This window comes from Aphidius gifuensis, linkage group LG1 (genome assembly GCF_014905175.1).
Source record: "Aphidius gifuensis isolate YNYX2018 linkage group LG1, ASM1490517v1, whole genome shotgun sequence".
Lineage (NCBI taxonomy): Eukaryota > Metazoa > Arthropoda > Insecta > Hymenoptera > Braconidae > Aphidius > Aphidius gifuensis.
Genome location: NC_057788.1, coordinates 1,217,981 through 1,242,297, shown reverse-complemented (window position 1 = coordinate 1,242,297; position 24,317 = coordinate 1,217,981). Strand labels below are relative to the sequence as shown.

At 22.0% G+C, this 24,317-nt stretch overlaps 2 protein-coding genes across 6 annotated transcripts; both read left to right on the top strand.

Annotated features, from left to right (window-relative positions):
- Positions 1-23: 23 nt before the first annotated feature.
- Positions 24-16,255, top strand: LOC122860761 (14-3-3 protein zeta). 5 transcript variants are annotated; one of them, XM_044164723.1, is made up of 5 exons: positions 24-155; positions 11,544-11,851; positions 13,273-13,396; positions 14,148-14,311; positions 14,802-16,255. In XM_044164723.1, the coding sequence occupies exons 2-5, from the start codon at positions 11,552-11,554 to the stop codon at positions 14,955-14,957; spliced, it is 744 nt and encodes a 247-aa protein (XP_044020658.1). In that variant the 5' UTR covers positions 24-155; positions 11,544-11,551; the 3' UTR covers positions 14,958-16,255. The 5 variants fall into 5 exon arrangements, with proteins under 5 accessions (XP_044020658.1, XP_044020655.1, XP_044020657.1 ...); XM_044164720.1 differs by lacking the exon at positions 14,148-14,311 and adding an exon at positions 13,635-13,798 and having other exon boundaries at positions 25-155; XM_044164722.1 differs by lacking the exons at positions 24-155; positions 14,148-14,311 and adding exons at positions 6,204-6,429; positions 13,635-13,798.
- A 4,107-nt stretch (positions 16,256-20,362) lies between these two features.
- Positions 20,363-22,528, top strand: LOC122847811 (leucine-rich repeat-containing protein 15-like). The gene is made up of 3 exons (XM_044145667.1): positions 20,363-20,400; positions 20,737-22,030; positions 22,445-22,528. The coding sequence occupies exons 1-3, from the start codon at positions 20,363-20,365 to the stop codon at positions 22,526-22,528; spliced, it is 1,416 nt and encodes a 471-aa protein (XP_044001602.1).
- The last annotated feature ends 1,789 nt before the right edge of the window (positions 22,529-24,317 follow it).

Here is a 24,317-nt window from a genome sequence, read left to right as displayed (position 1 = left end):
AACGAAGGAAACTGCGCATGAACAAAACGCAAATAATTAAGATGGCCGTTTCCTGTTCATCACGATCAGTGCACTCTGTGAAATCGTTGTGAACAGGACACATTGTATTACGTTTTAAGGCACAATTTATTAGGCCGCTTTTTGCACTCGAAAAGGTGAGTTATTAATAATCAAACATTACATTATATTTATTTATTATTTTATAATGTTATATTTATTTAATAATTTATTAAATGAGCTGTCTATTTGACTGAAAATGTCGTGTGAACCCCGTAGCCATTGCGATGAAGAAAAAAAAAAAAAAAAAAAAAAATTTTCTTTCTCTTTCTATTTTTAATAATTTTTTAATTTCACAATGATTAGTAGTTGTTTATTTAAATGTCAAATATCCTTCAAAAACCAACTAAACGAAAATTTATAAATTATTTTTTTTAAAATAAAAAGAAAAAAAAAAAAAAAAAACGTGTCATATTTTCGCCCCAGTCATGCGATCCGAATGCGGCTCAGTCGTGCACGAATGACGCACGCTACGCGTAACATAGATGAGTGTATTTATGTCTCTTTCTATCCTTCTTAGTCAACCATCTTGCGTCTTTTTTCGCCGGTAAATTCCACACACATACACATGCAAACAACAATTTTTTTAATTTTTTTTTTTTTTGTTTTTCTAAAATGATGAGATTTTTTATAATTTACAATTTTTAAAAGTCATGTAAATTGATAAAAAAAACAATATTAAATATTGTTAGTATATTATTTGTTATTATTTATTGATTTTATTGGTTTTTTGCGAATTAAATTTGCGAATGACGTAGTTGGCTTATTTGTGTTTGTGTTTGTGTGTGTGTTGGACGACAGGGGAGTGCCCGTCGCCATGTTGCCTCTACTCCACCGGCTATTTTTTATTTTTTATTTTTCAATGATAATTGTTATTATTATTTTTTCTTATCAAACACAACTGATATGGAAGTATAAAAAAATATATACCTATATTGTTGATTATAGTTTGTTAATTTTTATACTTTTGTTGTATTGATTTTTTTTTTTTTTCTCTTTTTATTGTCAATAAAGTTTTATGATTATTATTTTGTCATCAACTACGCAATTATCATAGAAAACATGACCATATATAGACTGAAGATATTGTTTGTTGATTTAATTTTTAATTATTTATGGATATTTTGAATTATTTTAATAATGTCATTGAAAATTTAAAAATGACATTTTAAAAAAAATTTTAAAAACTTTATTGACAGTTGATTCATGTAACTTGATGTTATTATTATTAAAATTTTTTTTTTTTTTTTGTTTATAATATTAATTGATAGTTTTGTTGACTTGGAATTTTAATTATTTAATTAATAAATTGCGTTTTTTATTTTTTATAAAATAAAATTGCATTAAATGCATTTTTCATTATGAAATTTTAAAATTAAAAATTCAAGTTTTTATAGAATAATAAAATCCTTTGACATATTTATTTCACGTCTTTTTGTCGTGACTATTATCTCTTTGAAAAAAAAAAACAACAACAACAACGTTAAAATTATTATAAACAAATTAAAAAAGAAAAAAAAAAAATCAATATTTTAAAATTATTTTTATAATAATTTTAATAATTTATTAAAATAAGATTGATTAGTGAAATTAATAATTAAATTAATAATTTTAATGACATTTTTTATTTATTTATTGACATGAAATATTGCTCAATCAATTTATTATAATTTTAATGAAATATTTTAATAATCAAGGGTGCAAAATAATTATTTTGTTATGAAATTTTAATTTATCTTTCTATTGTTGTGATACATTTGTTTAAGTACGTCATTTATATTGAAAAAAAAAATAATAAAATTTATGAAATAAGGGCTGACAGGATTAGGCATATTTACAAATGAATATTTTTTGATGAGAAGAAGAAGAGCTCCATTATCTCTCGACCAATATCAATGTGTGTCTATCAATGTGACCTAAATCGTATTATTTATACACATTTCTTTTTGTTATTTCAAAGAACAACTAGGTAATGGCCAACCCCTCTATTATCTTTATTATCATCCCTTGAATAAATTTACAAAAAAAAAAATTATACTTGGAAATAATAATTAATCGTCAATTTTATTTTTTATTTGCTTTGTTTTTAATTTAACATCGTTAAAATTTTAATTGATGCGATAAAAATCGAGGCAATTATATAAAACAATATCAGAAATTATAAAAATTACTTGTAATCATTGTGGTTGATTATTTTTATTTTTTTTTCTGTAAATATTTTTTAATCTACTTGTTTTTTTTTTTTCATTATCAACTCATTTAGCTGTCTTATTTTTTTTTTTAAATATTTCATTTTTATTTTATTTTTTATTTTAAACACTCGAACTGTCAGGTAATACACGCAAGGGTTAATAAAAAATAACAATAATTACATGAGGGGGTACTTGACCCTAACGACTTGCTTCAAGTTTATTTTTATTTTTTTCTGATTTAATTTTTTTCCATTAAATATATATTTCAAATTATTTCTAAAAAAATTTAATTATTAAATTTTTATAATTTTCTAATACACATGATTGAATTTTAAATTCAATTAATTAATTAAAAATTACTTGGCAATTTCAATTTACAATGTACTCCAAAAAAAAAAAAAAAACTTGAAATTTAATTTTTAAAAAATATTGATTATCATTTTTAAAATACAAGGGGGATATTTAAATTTGATTAAACATGCTTTATCAAGTAGCTTGAAAATTTAAAAATAATAAAAAACAAAATCCCATGATAGAAACATTGAATTATCAGGGGATTATTTTTGTGTAATCAGTTATCATTATAAAAATTATTACCAAGGGTGGTGGTCTTATTTATTATTGTATATATATTTCACATGAAAAATCCATTTGTTGAGAGTTGTACAAACACCACCATGGATCCAAGGGAACCGCCCGAAAAAAAAAAACCTTTAAACATGCTATCCCAGGGGTTCTCAAGTACATTACAATGACCATGCAGCAAACATACACATACTTGGTCTATTTTAGTTACCCCCAGGTTGTTTTTTTTTTTTTCAACAACACCAACAACTCATACACACTTATTACAACAACACAAGTCTGCATACACTACTCTATTTTATTTATTATTTTTTATTTATTGTGTGTATGCCACTGAGTGACCGCGTGACTCACTCGTACAACACGTCATTCTGCAGCACTCATCCACGCCCTTCTTCATGTTCTCATATGAAAATTAAAACAATAATAATAATCATCATGAAATGATGAAAAAATTGATTTTAATTTATAATTAAAGAATTATTTTTTTTTTCTTTAAAGAATTATCATTTTTTTAATCCTAATATTTTATGGAGAAAAAAAATTGATTGTAATTTTGAAAAATCATTGAAATTATATTTATTTTTTAATTGACAGGCTAATTGATTAGTTATTATTTCGTTATAATTATTATTGTTTCATTTTATTTATTTAATTTTTTTTTTTAATTCAAGTGTCATTCATAATCAGTAACAAATTTATTATTTTAATTACAAAAATAATGGTGCATAGGTTTTTCGTCTTGCATGATTTTTCTCTCGTTTTTTTTTTTTTGTTTTTTCAATTAAAAAACTTTTTTTTTTACGCTAATATTTTAACTAAAGTTTTCCGGAGTAATCTTCAAATTTTTCTGTGTAATTTCTCCATATTTTTTTATGGTAATTAAAACGTTTGGAGAATTTACAAATAATTACGAAAATATTTAGAATTTTTTTTACCTGGTGGTAGTTTTAACACACAATATTTTCGTTTTAATAATTTATTGAAAATTTCACCTGAGGCTTTTTTAAAGCAGTTACCTATATTAAATTGTTGCTGAATTGTTCAGCCAATAAATCGACGTTATAAAATTATTACAACCTTTAAAAAGTATAGATTTTTAAATTTGTTTTGTCTGTCTCGGTGCATTGACAATGACACCTGTAGCATGTTGTCCCTGACACTAATATAATTACTAGATCCCTTTCAAATTGATAATTCAATTTTGATATCAAAGCTTCTATAACATTGTAAAAATATTCCATACATGATGATGATAATTATCATAAAAATACAAAAACAATAATCTTTTGTCATCAAGTTATTTTTTTTTATTTTATAAAAATCAATTTTTTAAATTTCATCAACGAAAAAATATTTTCAAAAATATTATATATTTAAAAATCAATAACAATTCATTGCAAAAATAAATTTACTTAAATTTTCTTCTGATAAATAACACAGGTTAATTAATTGTATTAAAAAAAAAAAATTTTCAATTGACCATAAAGCTAATTCTTATTGAAATAATATATTTTTTTTTCTGCTTTTGACACAATGTATTTCATGATGAATTGATTGATTAATATTGTCCAGTGAATTACGTAAATTTATATAACAATTAAATATTTAAAAAAATAAATTTACACTCCCCTTATTTTTGAAAGAAAAAAAATTATTTGTTTTGTTGAATTATTATCCACATGAGTGAACTTTCTATTTTAAATTTTTAAAGTAATAATTATAATTAGAGAAGAGAATTTGATATTGACTTAATATTATATAAACTTAATTATTTCTTTTTTTTGGTTTTGTTTATAAAATTAACAATAGTACAACGATGAAAAATAAAATATGAAAAAAAAAGACTTGAAATTGTTTGCTAAATTTTTTTTTGTAAAAATATTTTTATCTTATTTTTCAAGTATTATTTATTAAAATTTATTAATTAAAGAATTTATTTATTTTTTTAAATGTTTTTATTTTTTGATTAATTTTTGTATATTTTTAATTGATGAAAAAAATTAAAACTAAATCTCTTTAATATTATTTGATGCGGAACTGACCGATGATCCAATTGGCCCTGGCCTAGAAAACTTTTTTCAATTATTATTATTTTAACTATAAACTATTATTTATTCTTCTTTTATCAAGGTTTTTTTTATTGTTTATTAAAAATCACTGAATATCAATGACACAATAAATTAACAAAATATTTAAAAAAAATAAAAAATGTCGTGAGAATGTTATTTTACAAAGGGTTATAAATTTTATTTATATTCATTTTATTTATCGATTTGTCATTGATACTTGGAGGGTTTCATAATTCATGTTTTGTATATTTTTCCATTATTTATATGAAAAATATTTAATTCCTTCAAAGTGATACCTAGAAAATTTAATAAAATTAAATTGATTTTTTTTTTTTTTTTATTATAAAATCAATTGTTTATTAAATAATTGAAAACTAAAATATTATTTTATTTATTTATTTATTAACTGTTTTAGTTGCAATTTATTATTAATTATAATTACCATTTTATTTATAATTTTTACGTAATATTATGATTATTTGAATGTGAAAGTTTTTTTTCAAATTTTTAATGATAATTTTAATTGTTGTAAATATTCATTTGTTGTTGAAAAATGTTATAATTAGTTTTAAATTTTTTTTTTCTTTTCCATCATTTAATATACATAATAAGTGAGTTTTATAATTTTTTTTTATGTCAGTTAAATTGTTATTTACATCAATTCCATGCACACTTAATTTGAGAAAGTTTTGCAACTTTATTTTTTTTGCATAAACTTTAAGTAATTTAATTTATTTAAAAAAAAATAAATAATATCAAATTTATTCTATTAAATTGACATTTAGAATATTCTTTTAACTTTTGTAAATTTTTTTTTACAATTTGTTGTTACAGGAGATGAATCCCCTTGATGAAATTTTACATAAAATGCGAATTTAATTTTTTTTTTTTTTATTTCTTATTTATATTTTTCAATCAAAAACTTTAACGTAAAAATCTAAGTGATTGAAAAATAATGAGAGCTTTCTTTATAATTAAAAAACAAAAAAAATTAATAACTACTTGTATTTTAAATAAATTATTAATTTTTTAAATAGCCGAATTTAAAAAACAATTTCTTATAATTTCTATCGAACTTTTTTTTTTCTCTTAAAATTTGGTAACAAGCCAGTTTCTAATGAACCATCTACTTTTGTTATTTTACCAATAAATATAATAACAATAAAATTATTTAAAAAAAAAAAATTCCAACATGCGCAAAACAGTTTGGGGTGGTTTGGGGTCAGTCTGCAGATTTATGCGCGCGCACAATTTTATTTCCCTTTAACAGATCAATATTCCATTTTCAGCTTGCCAACAGACAATATATAATTTTTTTTTTTTAGTTATTTTTTTCATCTAAATAACATTACCAGCCATTAGAAAAAATATCACATTGTTATTCCATATTGTCTAATCATTAAAAAAAAATTAAATAGAGACTTTGACTATTTTAGTTATATTATTGTCACTGAAAACAAAAGTTGTAATAGTTTTATAACGTCGATTTATTGGCTGAACAATTCAGCAACAATTTAATATAGGTAACTATTATAAAAAGCCTCAGGTGAAATTTTCAATAAATTATTAAAACGAAAATATTGTGTGTTAAAACTACCACCAGGTAAAAAAAATTCTAAATAATTTCGTAATTATTTGTAAATTCTCCAAACGTTTAAATTACCAAAAAAAAATATGGAGAAATTACACAGAAAAATTTGAAGATTACTCCGGAAAACTTTAGTTAAAATATTAGCGTAAAAAAAAAAGTTTTTTAATTGAAAAAACAAAAAAACAAAAACGAGAGAAAAAATCATACAAAACCTATGCACCATTATTTTTGTAATTAAAATAATAAATTTGTTACTGATTATGAATGACACTTGAATTAAAAAAAAAAAATTAAATAAATAAAATGAAACAATAATAATTATAATGAAATACTAACTAATCAATTAGCCTGTCAATTAAAAAATAAATATAATTTCAATGATTTTTCAAAATTACAATTAATTTTTTTTCTCCATAAAATATTAGAATTAAAAAAATGTCAATTTAATTATTTTTATAATCAGTATTATTGAATAATAATACAGCTATATAACTTTTTGTGAAAATTTAAAAAAAAAGTAAATTTTTCAATAACATAAAGCCGGATTAACTTGTACAATTTAATGCGTCATTGTATTTCATACAAATTGTTATTTTATTACTCATAAAAATCAAAACAAAACCCGTACATTTAAAAATAAAATTAAAAAAAACACGTGTTATCAATACTCTTACTAAATTATAAATAACAATAATAATATATAAATTAATTAAACATTTCCGTCATTGAATTTAACAACAATTGAAGCAAAAAAAAAAAAAAAATCAAATAAATATATATTCATCATTGATCCTCAATGGGGTAATTAAACCAAATGTAATTTGCAAAACCCTTTGAGACTCTGTTACGTCATGTATTTGTCAACTTGAGTATCATCATTGTAACATACCGAAATGTAATTTAATTAATTAAATATATTATCATACCAAAAGTACGTTTGACTTCCAATCAAATTCAATAGTACTTGATCCATTTAACCACGACACATTGTGTCTCACACAAGTAGCAAAGATATACACAAATTATTTGATTATACAATTAATAAATTGATAATTAACAAGTAATTATTATAAATATTTATTTGTATATTGTTTAAACAATTGTTTGTTAATATTTCATTTTACTTTTTTGGAAATTAATGAACCGTGTATTTTTTTTTCTACATTATTTAAAATATCAGTTGGATTTTATTTTGCTACTTTTTTAATTGTAAATTGACATTATTAATAATACTTGATTATAATTGGTAATTTAATATGTTGATATGATAGATTTTATACTTCATTGACCCATTATCTCATTAACATCTTGATCATAAATTAAAAATTCAAAATTATTTCCAATGACTGAATTTTTTTTCTATTTAAAATTTTTTTCACATTACATTCGAAATCGAAATTAGCATCATAGTTTTAAATAAATAATTAAATTATCAACAAATATTAACAACAATATATTTAAATTAAAAAATAGATTATTTAATTAATTTTTACATTAATAAATTAATTTTTATATTTATCTTTAATATTTTTAAATTTTTTCTTTAAACTTTTATATTAAAAATTAAAATAATTATATTCAAATTAATTGTAAAATGTTGCTTTAATTATTATTTCAAGTATTCAAAGTAATTAATTAAAAACTTTTAATTATTTCCAGTGATTTTAAATAATATTTACTTTTTTGTATCTAAATTTTCACACTTAAAAATAAAATTTTAAACTAATTACAAAATACTTGTTAATTGAATTATCAATTAAAATTAAATTTACATTATTTAATAAACAATTCAATTTACAGTTAAATATTTAGATTAATTTCTTAGTTAATTTCTTAATTAAATAATTTATTGTAAGATGTGTTTTATAAGAAAAAAATTGTTGTCTTTTGGTGTATGCATTGGTATGTCTTGATGTTGCCCCACCCATCATCATGCTACCAATATCGTCATCATCAACATCATCATCATCATCATCATTATAATTATTACTACTAACACATTATCATCATGATAACATTGATGATGTTGATGATGATGATGATGAACATCGCGACTGTGTACCAATGATGCTTGGTGTACATACCTTTCGATCAATATTTCGTAAAGATAAACGAGTACCACCGAATAACAACGAATAAACACGAATAAAACCGATAAACCTTGCACGAGGTAGATACAAACACACACAATACTGTGAATATTCTCAAGTTATATTCAGAATATTCAGTCATTTTTTTACAATACAACGTTAACGTCTCAGTCGTTGTGCGGGAGTGGTCATTGCGGCATGTATTATTTTATCACAACTCATATATTTTATTAATCAACAAATAATTTTTAAATATCATCATATATTTAACAACACTTCAATAGACTCAATTATACAAAAAAAAAAAAATTCAAAAGTTGAATTTTTTAAATCGCTGTGAACTTGAAACAAAGCTTTTTTATTTTGCCTCGCCTCTTTTTTCTTTTTTATTTTTTATTTTTTCTATTTGAAAAGGAGAAATATTTTTATATACAATTATATACTGTGTTAATTAATTTTTATATTTTATATATATATTTAATCTAGTCGAAATCGATTTACTCGATTATATATTAAGGTTGTTTAGAAAAAAAAATATACAAAATTCACGTTGTGAAAAATACGTGTTAAATTATTTTTTTTATTTTGAGTAATTTATTGTACAAAGGATTTTAAAAATTGGTAAGATTATATATACATTTTTTACGTGTTAATTTTCTTGTTTTTTTATTTAAAAATTATTAGATTATTTATTTATTTTTTTTTTGAATTTTATTCAACATCTTGTCTGCGCTATTTCCGGTCTTCTATTCTCGTCGTTTCACCTAATTTTATTTTTTTTTTTTTACTCATTTTAATTCATCTCTTGATGAATTTTTATTTTAAAGCTATAAAAAATTCAATAATCATAGATCTTATTTTTCATAATCTTTTTTAAAAAAAAATAATAATCATAGACAAAAATTGCGTATGAAAAAAATGTGTTATTTTAATTTTTTTTTTGTAAAATATTTCTGGCTGATTTTCAATAAATTTGATAATTCAAATTCCTCTTGAATAAAACTTGTTTAGTTAACATTTAAAAAATGTATTTAAATTTATTTTTCAAATATATTTTAACGATTTAAATAGACAAGTTATTTACAATAAAAATAAATAAAAATTGACAAAAAAAAAATCTATATATTTCGAGACATTTTTAGAGTCGAGTTTTGTACACGTGTTGTACTTTCAAAAATAGACTGATACACATAATTCCTCCACTTGAAATTTCTAGAAACACAAGCTTATTTACCATCTAACAAATTTCTAATACACTTGAATTATAAAAAAAAAAAGAATCATTAAATCAAATCTAGTCATACATAAATTTATTTCAAATTAATTTTTCGGATATTTTAACACTTGTCTTAACACTTGCTAAAATAGTTGAAAAAAAAAGAATAAATTTATATTTTAAATTAATTAACAATCTCACATATTAACTTGACAAAAAAACAATAATAATTATTTGTTTATAAATAAATAAATTAACCAAGCTAAATAAAAAAAAAAAAAAAAAATTTATACTCACAGAATTATTGATGACTTCTGATAATCACACACAAGTAATAAAAAAATTTCTATAAAAAATTACTAGAATGAAAGGAAATACACACATGGTCATGAATTTCCAAGCCCCATAATTAAATTATTCCCTGCTTGTTAGTAATATCCTGAAAAAAATTCAGAAAAAAAAAAATTTAAAAAAAAAAAAAAAAAAAAAACAGGAAAGAGCTAATAATATAAATACTATAAATAATAATAATACAAAAATTAGTAAATATAATGTTAGTTTATAAAATTTTACATTGAAAAAATAAAATAATATTTTAAATATTAATCGTGGCAACGTTGACAACGTTGATGATTCGGCAACGTCGAGACGTCGATCTTATGAGCTCACTCATGAGGCCAGGTGATTGCGCGATAAAACCTGTAAATAATATTTTTTTTTCATCATTACTCAATTCAACTATTTTATATCGATCAATTTTTATACATTTATTTTCTAATCATCTTGTAATTTCAATTAATTTTTTTCAATTAATAAACAAACCAAAAACATATTTCAAATTTTTTAAATAAAAGTAAAAACATTAAGCGAATTTGTTGCTAATTTTTTATTATTATTTAAATTATTTAAATTAAATATTAAATATATTTTTTGTGGGAAAGTTAAGGTGGGGCTTTTATGTGAATCTGGTTTAGTTTGCGCATCTGGGAAACGCCTGAATATCAACCGGAAGCGCATGAATTAAACCGGAAACTGCGACATTGATGTTGGTGTGTGCGCGCACCCTTTTTTTTCCATGATTTTCTTCCCTTTAAATTCATAAAATACAAATTAATTATTAAACGTAATCAAAATTCTCAAGATAACATTCTTGGACATTTAATTTTATCAACTCTTGAATTTTTTAAATATTTTTTTTTAATTTTATTTAAAAAAATAAACTGGATCATTGAACTTTTTTTTAAAATATATTTATTTCAAGTATCGGATTACCAACTCAAAGTGCGGTAACATGCAAGATAATAATTTTTTTTTTTTTTTTGAATGAATATAAAAAGAAATGAGATGACGTGTGTCGTTTGGTGGGTTTAAAAGGCCAACTTGTGGGCGTTATTAATATTACAATATTTTTTTCATTCAAAATTAAATTAAAAAACTTTGATATTTATACAATTTCATTATTAAACAATGGGGAGGATATTATTATTATTATTTTGTTGATTGTTAAAAATGTTAATGCAGGTAAAAAATGTTAAATTGTTGGGCATCTGGCCAACGATAAAATGCGTAGTTTCTTCGACGTAATATAAATCACCCTATTCATGTTACATTTGTATAAAAAAAAAAAATACTCAAACCAACCATCACCTGGTCTATTTAAAAGAAAAATATATATCTAGATATTTAAAAAAATTGTAAGATAATTATTATAATGATTATTTGATTATTGTATTTTTCTAGCCGACACAATGTCAGTGGACAAAGAGGAATTGGTGCAACGTGCGAAGCTTGCTGAACAAGCTGAGAGGTATGATGATATGGCAGCAGCAATGAAAGCAGTCACCGAAACTGGTGTTGAGCTTTCAAATGAAGAAAGAAATCTTCTTTCTGTTGCTTATAAAAATGTTGTTGGTGCAAGACGTAGTTCATGGCGTGTTATATCATCAATTGAACAAAAAACTGAAGGCTCAGAACGTAAACAGCAGATGGCTAAAGAATATCGAGAAAAAGTTGAAAAAGAATTACGTGAAATTTGCTACGATGTATTGGTAAATTATTCATATTAATTATTAATTTAATTAGTTTTTAATGTCAATTTTTTATTAATAGTTTGTTATATTTATTCAGTTGGAGGGTTTTTTTTTTTCCCATTTATAAAAAGTATTTCTAAGATATAATTAAATTGTCTACAAATAAATGATCTATTAATCATATTGACATGATATTTATTCATTTTAAATTATCGATTAATATTTATCAAATATTTATTCTTGTTTAATCAATCATTCTTTGTTAGATAATTTTTTTATTATTAATTGTAATGAATATAACAATATGTATTCTTATTTTTATGGTCTACATTTATTATTTTATGATAATCACGAAGGTTGTCTATGCTCAAAGACACTTGGAAGTCATCCAAAATTGATATAATTTTTTTGGCAAACACACGTGTGGTGGTATCAATATATAGATAAATATAATTTATTCTAAAATTTTTTATTTTTTTTATTTATCACATTGATTTATCACTTTTTATTTTTCTGGAATTTTTATTTTTAATATTGAGTTAATAACAGATAAAAAACAAAAAAAAAAAAAACAAATTATAATTTTTATGGAAATATCTTTTTATTAATAATGATGATGTAAATTTTAATATCATCCCTTCAAATACCGGATATAACTGAGGAAATTAAAATGTATAAATAACGCAATTTTCATTTAATAAAAAAAGAATAAGATTCTTAAAAAATTATTAAATCATAAAAAATATAAATCAATAATATAATAATTTTGTACATTTACGTGGATTGTTTGTCTTTGGTTTGAATATCAGGTTTTAAAGAGACGACTAAATTAACCTTGTAATAGATTTTTTATTTATTTTTCTAGTTCATAATAAAATTACAACATGTGATAGGATAACAAGGCCATTAAAGATTAGATGGATAATAACATGTCACATACAAAAGATGTATCACATTTCCATGCTATTATTATTACTATTGTTTAAACAAAAAAAAGAATAACAAAAACAATTTTATTAAACATCACAAAATTTTAATTTTAATCTTTTGTATTTGGATTATTAATTATTGTTAGTTGTTTAATAATAATGACACAAAAATTAAAAACACGTAATATGATTTTTCGATTACTATTATGAAGATTTCGATTTCGTTTCGATTCAAAACAAAAATAAATTTTGAAAAAAGTAAATAGATAATTTAAACTTGAAAAATTATTTTTAATTAAATGACCTTCGTACTAGGATGATTGATTAATCAATTAATCAATTATAATACATTTAAACTTGAAAAATATAAAAAAAAATAAGAATTATTATTAACGTTTAAAACTGATGACGCAATGAATTTTTTTTTTCAAAACAAATTCAATAAAAATTACAACAACAAGTATTATTTATTAGTAACAATATTAATAATAATTTAATTTTTTTTTTCAGGGTCTCTTGGACAAATACCTGATTCCAAAGGCCAGCAATGCCGAGAGCAAAGTATTTTACCTCAAGATGAAGGGTGATTACTACAGGTATCTTGCCGAAGTAGCCACAGGTGACACCAGAAACGGTACGTATTAAATAAAACAAAATAAATATATTAAAATACATTAAGAATATTATAAATATTATAAATATTTTCTATTAAAATCAATATTTACTAATAATAAATTAAATTTTGCTTTGTATTTTTGTTTTTTTTTTTTTTTTAAATTGATTTGAATACTAATAATTTGAATGAATGCATGTTAATGATATATAAATAATTAAATAAATGATTTTAATAAATAATAAAAAAAAAAAAATAGCCGTGGTAAACGACAGCCAGAAGGCATACCAGGATGCCTTTGAGATCAGCAAGGATAAAATGCAGCCAACTCACCCAATAAGACTAGGTCTTGCACTCAACTTCTCGGTCTTCTATTACGAGATTCTCAATTCGCCAGACAAGGCATGCCAACTGGCAAAACAGGTATTAATCCTACTAACACTTAAAAGAATTTAAACTAAAAAAAAAATTAGTATTTCAGGTCGTCGTGTTGCATTGAAATAATGACAGAAAAATAGTAAAGAAAAATTGAAAAACAAAACTATTGATATCACAGTTGGACAGCAAACATTTACTATTGGCAGATAATTTAATTAATAGTTAATTATTTTTTTTTTATTAATTAAAAGTAAATATATATTTGCTTGATTTTTATTTACCCCTTTTTTTGCTCGGTGTTTTTATTTTGATCGTGACTAATACGATTGTTTTGATGATTTTAAAAATTTGAGCCACGTTTTATTTTATTTAATTATTGAAAATCGTGTTACAGCGGTTGTTGAGGATTCACAAAAGGCATACCAGGAGGCATTTGACATTGCAAAAGCTAAAATGCAACCAACACATCCAATAAGACTCGGTCTTGCACTTAATTTTTCAGTTTTTTATTATGAAATTATAAATTCACCAGCAAGGGCTTGTCACTTGGCCAAGCAGGTTAGAGACCAATTGTCTCTTTATTAATTTAATGCTTTAATACACTATTTATTTATATAATTTTTTAAAATTATTATAAATAAATTTGCCTGTTTATTATATTAAAAATAAATATATATTTTCGTGCTGTCCAACTAACTCTGTGTCTTCATATCAATGCCACGACGACATGGATTAATAACTGTCTTTAAAAAAATTGAAAAAAATTATATATTATTATAAACAATAATAATATACGTTTAAAATTTTATTTTCAATTCTTGTCTTGATGGAAAAATTATAACACATATTTTTTAATTTTTCAAAAATTATTAGAAATATTAATTATTAATTAATTTCGAAATTTTTTTTTCCAATATTATAATAAAATATTAATTTACAAAAATTTTCAATTGATTAAATTTGTTTTTTCTGTTTTTTTTTTTTAAATTAACATTTGAATTTGCATAAATTACAATGAAAAATTAATTTTAATTAAATTTTTTCCTAGGCATTCGATGATGCAATTGCAGAATTGGATACCTTGAACGAGGACAGTTACAAAGATTCCACATTGATCATGCAGTTATTGCGTGATAACCTTACTCTCTGGACAAGTGACACACAGGGTGATGGTGATGAACCACAAGAGGCAGGCGACAATTAACCCTCTTAAGACTAAGTCCAAATTTGTTCCTCCCTTCCTCTTTTTAACCCAATAAAATTAAATCCAATTCTTTATTGTTTCCCAATCCTTTAATCCTATCCCAATACTTTATCCCAACAAAAAAAAAAAACATCAACAAAATAAGAAATAAATAAATAAAAATTAAATAAAAAAAAAAATACCTCTTAAAAGCTCACACATCTCCCAATCACCTAGTACCATTTTTTTCCATTAAAAAAAATGATAAAGTTAAAAAAAAAAAATAATAATTAATTGCCATTCATCGTGATCACCATCTTCTCTCCTCCCCCCCTTCAAGTCTCTCTCCATCTCTTTGTTTGTAACTTCTGTTTTTTTTTTTTTTTTTTAAATTTTTTTTCTTTTTTTCTTATATACAACCTCTTTCCTCTTTCTTTGACCTAATTGTCATGCTCTTATCCTCGCGTTCAATCCATTAAAATAAAAAGAAAAAATTACAAAAAATTTGTTACTTTGTTTTTTTTTTTTTTTTTTCGTTTTTTTTTTTTTTAATAATTAATATTATTATCTGTCAATTGTTCCCTTTGTCAATATATCAACTCCCAATGGCATATTATAAGATTAAAAAAAAAACAAATAAAAATAATGTTTTTTGCACACAATATCATCGTTTATAAAAATTAAAAAAAAAAAAAAAACATACCAACAATTATATATACGTGCCATTCAATGAATTTTTAATGTTTGAAATTTTTTTTTTTTTAACTGATTGGAAGAGAAATATCGAGTAATCGAGGCTGGATAAAAATTAGAAAGAGGAGATTTATGGAATTAAGAGTTTAATTAAATAATAACAAAAAAATAGAAAAAAAAAGAGGATGTGTTTATTATTCATCATTGACGCGCAAGAGATTTTTAAATAATCTTTGTGTGAGATTTGATTAATTTGGACGAAAATATATTTATGATGTTTTTTTTAAACATCTTATTTATTTATTATTATTATTTTTTTTTCTCTTTTTCTCTCTGTAATACAAGTAATAATATTAATAAAAAAAAAAAGAGTTGATGAAGATTGATTCATGAAAAGTATTCAAGAGTTTGATATGTTTTTTTTTTTTTATTTTTTTTTTTTATGATAAATATATTGTATAATTTTTGTCAAAATTATTTACCTGCGAATGTGTGTTGTGAAGGAGAGACTGCAGCCTGGGAGTGGATATATTATTTTTTAATTTTTCCTTAAAAATTGATAGAAAAATTGTGGATATTTAAAATAATAATCAGAAAATACAACACACACATTAATTATTATCTCATTATTACCTAGCAAAAAAATTAATTTTTTAATTAATGTCACGTTGTTTTTAAACATTTAAAGGAAAAAAAAAAAACATTTTAATATATTAATTGTTTCTTAATACATCAGTGGTAATTGCTCACAATTTATTCGTAAACAAAAAACAAAAAATAATCACCTTTTTCTCTCGCATTCGCTTTTCCATAAATTTTATTAATAATAATTTTTTTTTATTATTATTAATCATCACTAGGGGAGGCAGAGTTTGTGGGTTTTTTTTTTATTTTTTAAAATCAAATTTTTTGCAAAATAAATAACAAAGACACTTGCACTGTAAATTTCATCACAGAATAATAAAATCAAAAAAAAAGAAAAACAATTCAATCATTACTCGAAAAGCAAGTCAATTTATATATATATTTTTTTTTTTTTTTTTAATTAAAAATAAAACACAAATCCTTAAATATTAATCCTATTATTTCCTCTGTTCCTTAAATTGAAAATATCTGTTTAAATTTGAATGAAAATACAAAAAAAAATGGGGACTTTATTGAAAAAGAAAATAATAATAATAATTTGTACAATTGTATAATTTTTGATTTATTTTATTGATATCCTTTAATTAATAGCTACACTTTAAAGTGTAAATAAAAGTTTGATAATTTTTGTTGTTTTTTTTTGAATATATTTTTATTGGAGTATAAATGCTATGGATGGCGAGTTATAATAAATCATTTTTATCACAGTGAACATTTAAAAAATGAAAAAAAACATTTATGATTAAATTAAAGCTTAAAAAAATCATTTATAATAATTAATATAATAAAATTTGATAAGAGGAGTCATGCGTCATCCATTTACTGGTGATAAATTCTTTTTGTTTTTAAATATTTAAAAAATTAGAAAAAAAAACAAGAAAAATTTACATCAAGTTATATAATAACAATTGAATAACATTAATTTATTTTTAATTTTTCATATGATTTTTTTTTATAACAGCGACTTCGAGAGAAATTTTTTATTGAATAATCTCTTAATAAATTTCACGTGACTATTGTTCCAAATGATACATGTAATGTATTGTATATTTTTAAAGTTTAAAACAAATAAAAAGTGAAAAAAATAAAACGCGTGTTTACAATGACAAGAGGAGAATATAAAAATCAAATGATAAAAACATTTTAATCTTTCTCCTACATGTATATTACGGATTTATATAAAAAAAAAAAAAAAATCAAACTTTAAAAAATTATACGTTTTAAACGTTTCGCTGTCGTATTGAATATTTTTTGATGTAAAAAATTTGTCATCGTATAAAGAATTATGAAAATGAATAAAATAATAATGAAAAGAATTGAAAAAAAAAAAATGATAATATTTCTTAATAAAAAAAGCTTAAAAATAATGATAAAAAAATTTATCTGAATTTGATTTTTAAAATCAGATATTACATTGAAAATAATATATAAATTAAAAAATTATTTTTTATTTTAATTCTCTTCATTGTTAAACAACAAGTATTGACATTATCATAACTTTTTTAAATTAATATATAATCATAATTATTAATTATAATGATAATTATTATTAATAAATCATCCCAGTCGACGTGTCACGTGAATGAACATAATGTCTCCTCTTAATCATCAATTTAAAAATGAATAAATAAATAAATAAAAAATTACAATAAACAAACAAATAAACAACAATATAAAATGTTTAAAAAAAATCAATATATAATATTTATTTGTTTATTTATTCATTTATTTATTAACAAAAAAAAAAAAAACAAAAAATCTGTACACATAAAAATTTAAATTTTTCTCCCTTTTCCACCACCCCCTCAATATTAATTTCCACCCAAAATTGTTCTATTTGTATTTATCATAAATCATCGTAATTGTAAATTATAATTATTATAAACGTTTACACGAAATAATAATAAAATTCTGATAAAATGTCTGAAAATGAAAAAAAAAAAATATATTATGATAAAACAAATTATTATTTAAGTTATACAAATAAAGTAAATAATTTTTTTTTAATCCAATGATTAGTTTGAACAATGGAACAATGGAACAAACCAGGGTGCAACATGAAAAAAAAATATTCCAGTGTGTGGAGGATATAAACAATAGAAAATAAATTAACAAAAACAAAAAAAAAGAAAAAAAACAAAATACGTTATAAAATTTACATTTAATTGTTAATTATATTGTTAATATATTTAACAATATTTATTTATTTAATTAATTGATTTAATTGTATAATTGTTTTTATTTTCTTTTTTTATTTGTATGCAACTTTTTTTGTATAAAAAAAAATTGATCTATACAATTTTCAGGATAATGCAACATTTTTATTCACAATTTATACGTGTAGTGTTTAAATTTAACTGAAAATTTAATAACTATTACTAATATTATTATGAAATCAAGAAAAACTGGGTAATAAATTTTTAATTATTCAAAAAAAAAAAATTATGGTAATTTGTTGATGAATGGTTAATTGTTTATTATAAAAAAATTGAAAATAATAATTTGATGAATTTTATGAAACAATTTCTAGATAAATCTGGAGAGGATATAATTAAAATTTAATATTTCTCTTTTAAAGAGAGATTAGATATCAAAATAATTTATTATATTTCACAGGTTCATTACTTTTATTTTAAGTGTATAAAGAATCGTCTTGCTGTTTGTATTGTAAAAAAAAAAAAAATTATGATATAAATGAGAAATATGTTTTGACAAAATTATTTGGGTCGTGCTTAAGCTTTTATGCGAAGTATAAGATAAATAAGTCTATCAAATAATGAATATATGTAGAGTGAGCAAATAAATGCAGTATATTACAGGAAACTTATTCTGCTAAACAAACTGATAATTTATAAAGAGATTATTTTTTAGATGTGATGAATTGGATATATATAGGAGGTGAATGAAGCAAAAAAACATCATTTCTCTACCGTCAGTTTGAGTTAATAATATTATCATTTTAAATAAGTGCCTCGAAATATATTTTGTCCACCATGAATAATATCATTATTCTTGGTATATTGATTAATTTATTATTAATTATACATACATCATTTGTTTTTTCAAAGACAACTTTCTGTTACACAACTATTTTGGGAGCCTACAGGAATTGTGAGTCAGGTGATTGGATAGAATTTCAAAATAAGCATTCAATTTTTAAAACGTATCTAGATAAAATTGAAATAACAAATAAAAAAGTTAACGTATTACAAAATAATGCATTTGAAAATATATCATCATCTGCAACAATTAAAACTTTACAACTTAATTTTGCTGCTGATGTTGAATTGCATATTGAACGACTTACTTTTTTTAATTTAGAAAAATTGGAAAATTTGGAAATTAATTCAGCCTCAGTTTTACTAGACTCAGATAGTTTTTATGGACTAAATAATTTAAAATATTTAAAAATACAAATAGCCAATAAAACAATGAAATATCTTGATGATGTTTTAATGAAACATTTTAATTTAAATAAATTGGAGTTTTTAAATCATTACAATGCAGATATTTGTAATATAAAAAAAGGAAATAATTATCTCAACATAATACAACTTCAATATACTGGTGGTTACATTAAAAAATTAATTCGTGAATCATTTATATGTTTAAAAAATCTTCAACAACTTACCATCACTGAGAGTGATTTAACTTTTATTATGCCTGGTGCATTTGATGGTTTAGAAAATTTAAAAACACTTTCATTGATATCAAATGTTAAACTGACTCGCATACCTGCAAATGTATTTAATATAAAAAGCTTGGATATTATTGATTTGAGTAATAATTCAATAAATAAAATTGATAATAAAGCATTGGTAATTGAAAATAATAAATTATCATTATTGAATTTGAGTTACAATTCATTGGAAATAATTGGAGAAGGCATATTTCAAAATGTTCAATACAATCTTATTGATCTCAGTCAAAGTGAAATTGTCGCGGTCGTTGATGGGGCATTTAATTTTTCGAATATCAATGAAATATATTTTTTCAAAAATCAATTTTTTGATATTAATATTTCCAAATGGGGTATTAATAGTGAAACTTCATTAGTGTACATAGATTACAGAATATCTGATGTCACAATGGGCTTGAATAATAAAAATACACAAATAACAATGCGGTCAAATAAATTTGTTGTTTTTAAAAAATCTGATATTTGTTATTTTAGTGAACATCGTTATTTTCAAATTTGTCAAACAAAAGATAAAAAACTTCATCTTGTAAATGGTCTTGTGAATAATAATTATCAACCTCAAACATTTGAAATAACAGATGATATATCATCAATTGAAGATAATACATTTAATAATATGAATATTAAAAATTTAATAATAACTTCAAATGCAAAAAATTTCACTTTATCTTCGGACTCTTTTAAAGAATTGGAAAAACTTGAAGTTCTCACACTCAACACTGAACCAATTAAAATTTACGGATATATTTTTAATCATCTTAGATCATTAAAATTTCTTAAAATTAGAGTCAATGAACTTGAAATTTTTTCTGATATTTCTTTTCCTCAATTATTGTCAAAAATTAATTTTATAAATGATTTAATACTTACTTATCAAAGTAGAGTTATCATTTGTGATAAAACATTAGATTTAGATAATAATATCCAAATAACACGTCTTGAATATAAATATGGAACATTTACGAGTTTACCACAAATGATATTTTCATGTTTAAATAAACTCGAATATCTTGGTATAAAAAATAGCCAACTGGAAATAATTTTACCAGGAGCATTCAATGGCCTTGAGAAACTTAAAAGGTTAACATTGTCGTCAAATAAATTGACACATATTGATCGGAATGTTTTTCAAAATTTAATAAATTTGAATTCTCTAAAACTCATTGATAATAAAATTAAAAATATTGATGATAAAGCATTTGAGAAACAGACATTATTAACTTTAGATTTGAGTTACAATGAGTTGAAATTTATAAGTAAATCTATGTTTTATGGTGTCAAATGCAAACGGTTGGATTTATCAAATAACAAATTAACATTCATTGAAACTGGTACATTTAAAAATACCAATCTTGAAAGTCTATACGTAAAAAATAATAATAAACTCATTAAAAATTTTATTGCTTGGAATGTCGATGAATTCAAAATACAAACTGATTGTATTGTTCAGGGTATATTACAAATTTGTACAAAATTAAATTCCTTATCATCTGTCGACGTGATAATACATGATTTTTCACCAGAATTTCCATTACCAAGTAGCAAACTCGAATTATACGGAATATCATCAATTGGTAGAAATGCATTTAACAATTCAAACATCAATGTCTATTTTAAAGTATTAGAGATACATTATACTGAAAATCATGAATTTATCATTTATCCTGAATCATTTGAGGATTTGATAAACTTGGAAGATTTGATTCTAAATGTTGGCCCAATAACATTGACAAACAATTTATTCGATAAGCTAAAATCTCTCAAGTATTTAAAAATTCAAGTCATAGAAACTGTTCAATATCTCAGTCAAGTATTGATAAATCTCAAAAGTCTAAAGACCCTGGAAATCGTTGGTAATAAAACTGTTGGTATTTGTCGAAATGTTTATTCCAAATATATATCAAATACTTCAATAACGGATATTCGTTATGTAAATGGTGAAATTGATGAATTACCAGAAAATTCATTTGTTTGTATGCCTCAAATTGAATTATTGACAATAACCAAGACAAACCTGATGACGATTCAAGCTGGTGCATTGAATTTACTTGTTAATGTAAAATATATAAACTTGTCATTCAACAAAATAACATTTATTGCAATGAATGTATTTAATCATCTCAATAATCTCATTGTACTTTTATTAAATAACAATGAAATTGAGGACATTGACGACGAGGCATTCATGTTATATGATAATAAATATCTTACTCTGTACAATCTCAGTCACAATGAACTTACAACTATTGGAAAAGATACTTTCGACGGTATTGAATCCAGTCAATTAGATTTGACGTACAATAATATTAGTTTTATTGAAACTGGTGCATTTAAAGGTTGCCACATTAGAAATTTATTTTTATACGGTAATAATGATATTCACAAAATCAAAGAAGCCTGGGGTATATCTTTATCGACTACTGTCAATTTAAGAAATATAATTTATTTTAATATTTATTGTTTAATCGAGTCAAAAATAAAAACAACGATATCATGTGAAGTATGTCCATTAATGTGTGTTCCAAGAAGTTTATTAATACCACGATTGGGTTAAATAACATGAAACATCATTTTAAACACATAATTTATTCATATGTTACTATAAATAAAATTTAAAAAACCAGTAGTGTTATTATTCAATTAATCTAATAACTATTACTTACGAAATTATTACTAATTATTATTATTTACTATAAAAATCATTATTATATAGCCTGGTTATAAATTGTTAAAATTAGGTAGAATTTTTTCGAAACAGGCTTATCGTTAAACATTAAAAATGTATAATTTTTTTTTTCAACTAGCGATAAAGAAAGATTAGAAATTGTGGTAGGTAAAGTCCATCTAAAATTTTCATTTTCCTTTCAGTATACTTTCTTTTGTCAAATATAATATTTCACTGTGTTAAAAGCTCATGAGCCAACTGAAATTAAAAATACAATAAATTAGTTTGAAAATAATTAATATAAATTGTTTCATAATTTAAATTATATTTAATCAAATTAATTTATTATTATTTCATTATAAAATGATCAATAACAATGTTGCAAATTTAACAAATGCAGCTGTTAATTTTATTCCTGGTTATGTCATATCAAGTGTTGCTGGATTATTCAGTCTTACTGGAATACTCAATATGTAAAAATATATTATTCAATAAATAAAATTATATGCAAAATGAATATAATCTAATTTAAAGTCTTTTTTATTTATTTTTTTTTTATATTCAGCAAATATTATAATAATAATTGCATTTTTTCGTCACCAAAATTTATGTAAAAATGCAACAACATTATTTATTATAAATTTATGTATGTCAGATTTAATTTTTTCAACAAATGATGTTTTCATTTGGTCAAAAAAAAAACCAACAGATAACTGAATAACTATGTATTTTTTTCTCTTTAAAAATTATATAAAAACTAAAAACCCTTAAAATAATTTACAAATAAATTTCATCAATCGAAAATTTATAAATGTAATTTTTTTTTATTCATTTTTTTTTATTCTAATAAATAAAATGATAAATAACTGATAGAAAAAAAAACTTGTAATTTATATCTATGAAATTAAATCATTTTTATTTTACTCCAACAGATATGAATATATTTTTAACTTTTTTGATAAATTCTTATCGTGTTTCTGACGATGACAAAAAATATTTTGAATTATCACTTGAAACAAAATTTACCAAGAAAAAAAATAACAACAAGTATTATTTTGCTTATCAGTTTTTTTATTTTTTGGATTTATTCTGTTTGCAGCAGTCAACGACAGTATGGTACAATCAAATGGAGATTATATAATATATCATCAAGTATCATGAACAATATAAACATATCAATTGTCAATAGATAAGTTATTGACTTATAATTTTTCAATGTGCAATTCTTACCAAGTCCATACAAGCTCACGTCATTATTTTGTTAGGCTATAGTTACTTAGTTACTCTACTATACCTGCTACTTTTTTAAACTAGTGATAAAAAAGTATTCAAAATTTAAAACTAAAAATGAGTCATGAAAGATTAGAAATTATGGTCGGTAGAGTCCACCTGAAATTTTCATTTTCATTTCAGTATTATTTTTTTTACCAGATAAAATATTTCACTCTGTTAAAAGCTGATGAACCAGCTGAAAGTTAAATTACAATATATACTAACGAAAAATTATAAATATTAATTGTTTTATAATTTAAATTATATTTAATTAAATTAATTAATTATCATTTCATTAAAATGATCAATAATACTGTTGCAAATGCTGTCAATTTTATTCCTGGTTATGTCATATCAAGTGTTGCTGGATTATTCAGTGTTATTGGAGTACTCGGTGTGTAAAAAA

What these genes read in the sequence shown, in the direction of transcription:
- LOC122860761 (XM_044164723.1), top strand. Translation starts at nt 11,552, where the DNA reads ATGTCAGTGGACAAAGAGGAATTGGTGCAACGTGCGAAGCTTGCTGAA. An exon ending in AAATTTGCTACGATGTATTG is followed by an intron (nt 11,852 to 13,272) that starts GTAAATTATTCA and finishes TTTTTTTTTCAG; the next exon opens with GGTCTCTTGGACAAATACCT. An exon ending in CTTGTCACTTGGCCAAGCAG is followed by an intron (nt 14,312 to 14,801) that starts GTTAGAGACCAA and finishes ATTTTTTCCTAG; the next exon opens with GCATTCGATGATGCAATTGC.
- LOC122847811 (XM_044145667.1), top strand. Translation starts at nt 20,363, where the DNA reads ATGGGCTTGAATAATAAAAATACACAAATAACAATGCG. An exon ending in AATACACAAATAACAATGCG is followed by an intron (nt 20,401 to 20,736) that starts GTCAAATAAATT and finishes TAATCATCTTAG; the next exon opens with ATCATTAAAATTTCTTAAAA. An exon ending in CATTGAATTTACTTGTTAAT is followed by an intron (nt 22,031 to 22,444) that starts GTAAAATATATA and finishes TGTTTAATCGAG; the next exon opens with TCAAAAATAAAAACAACGAT.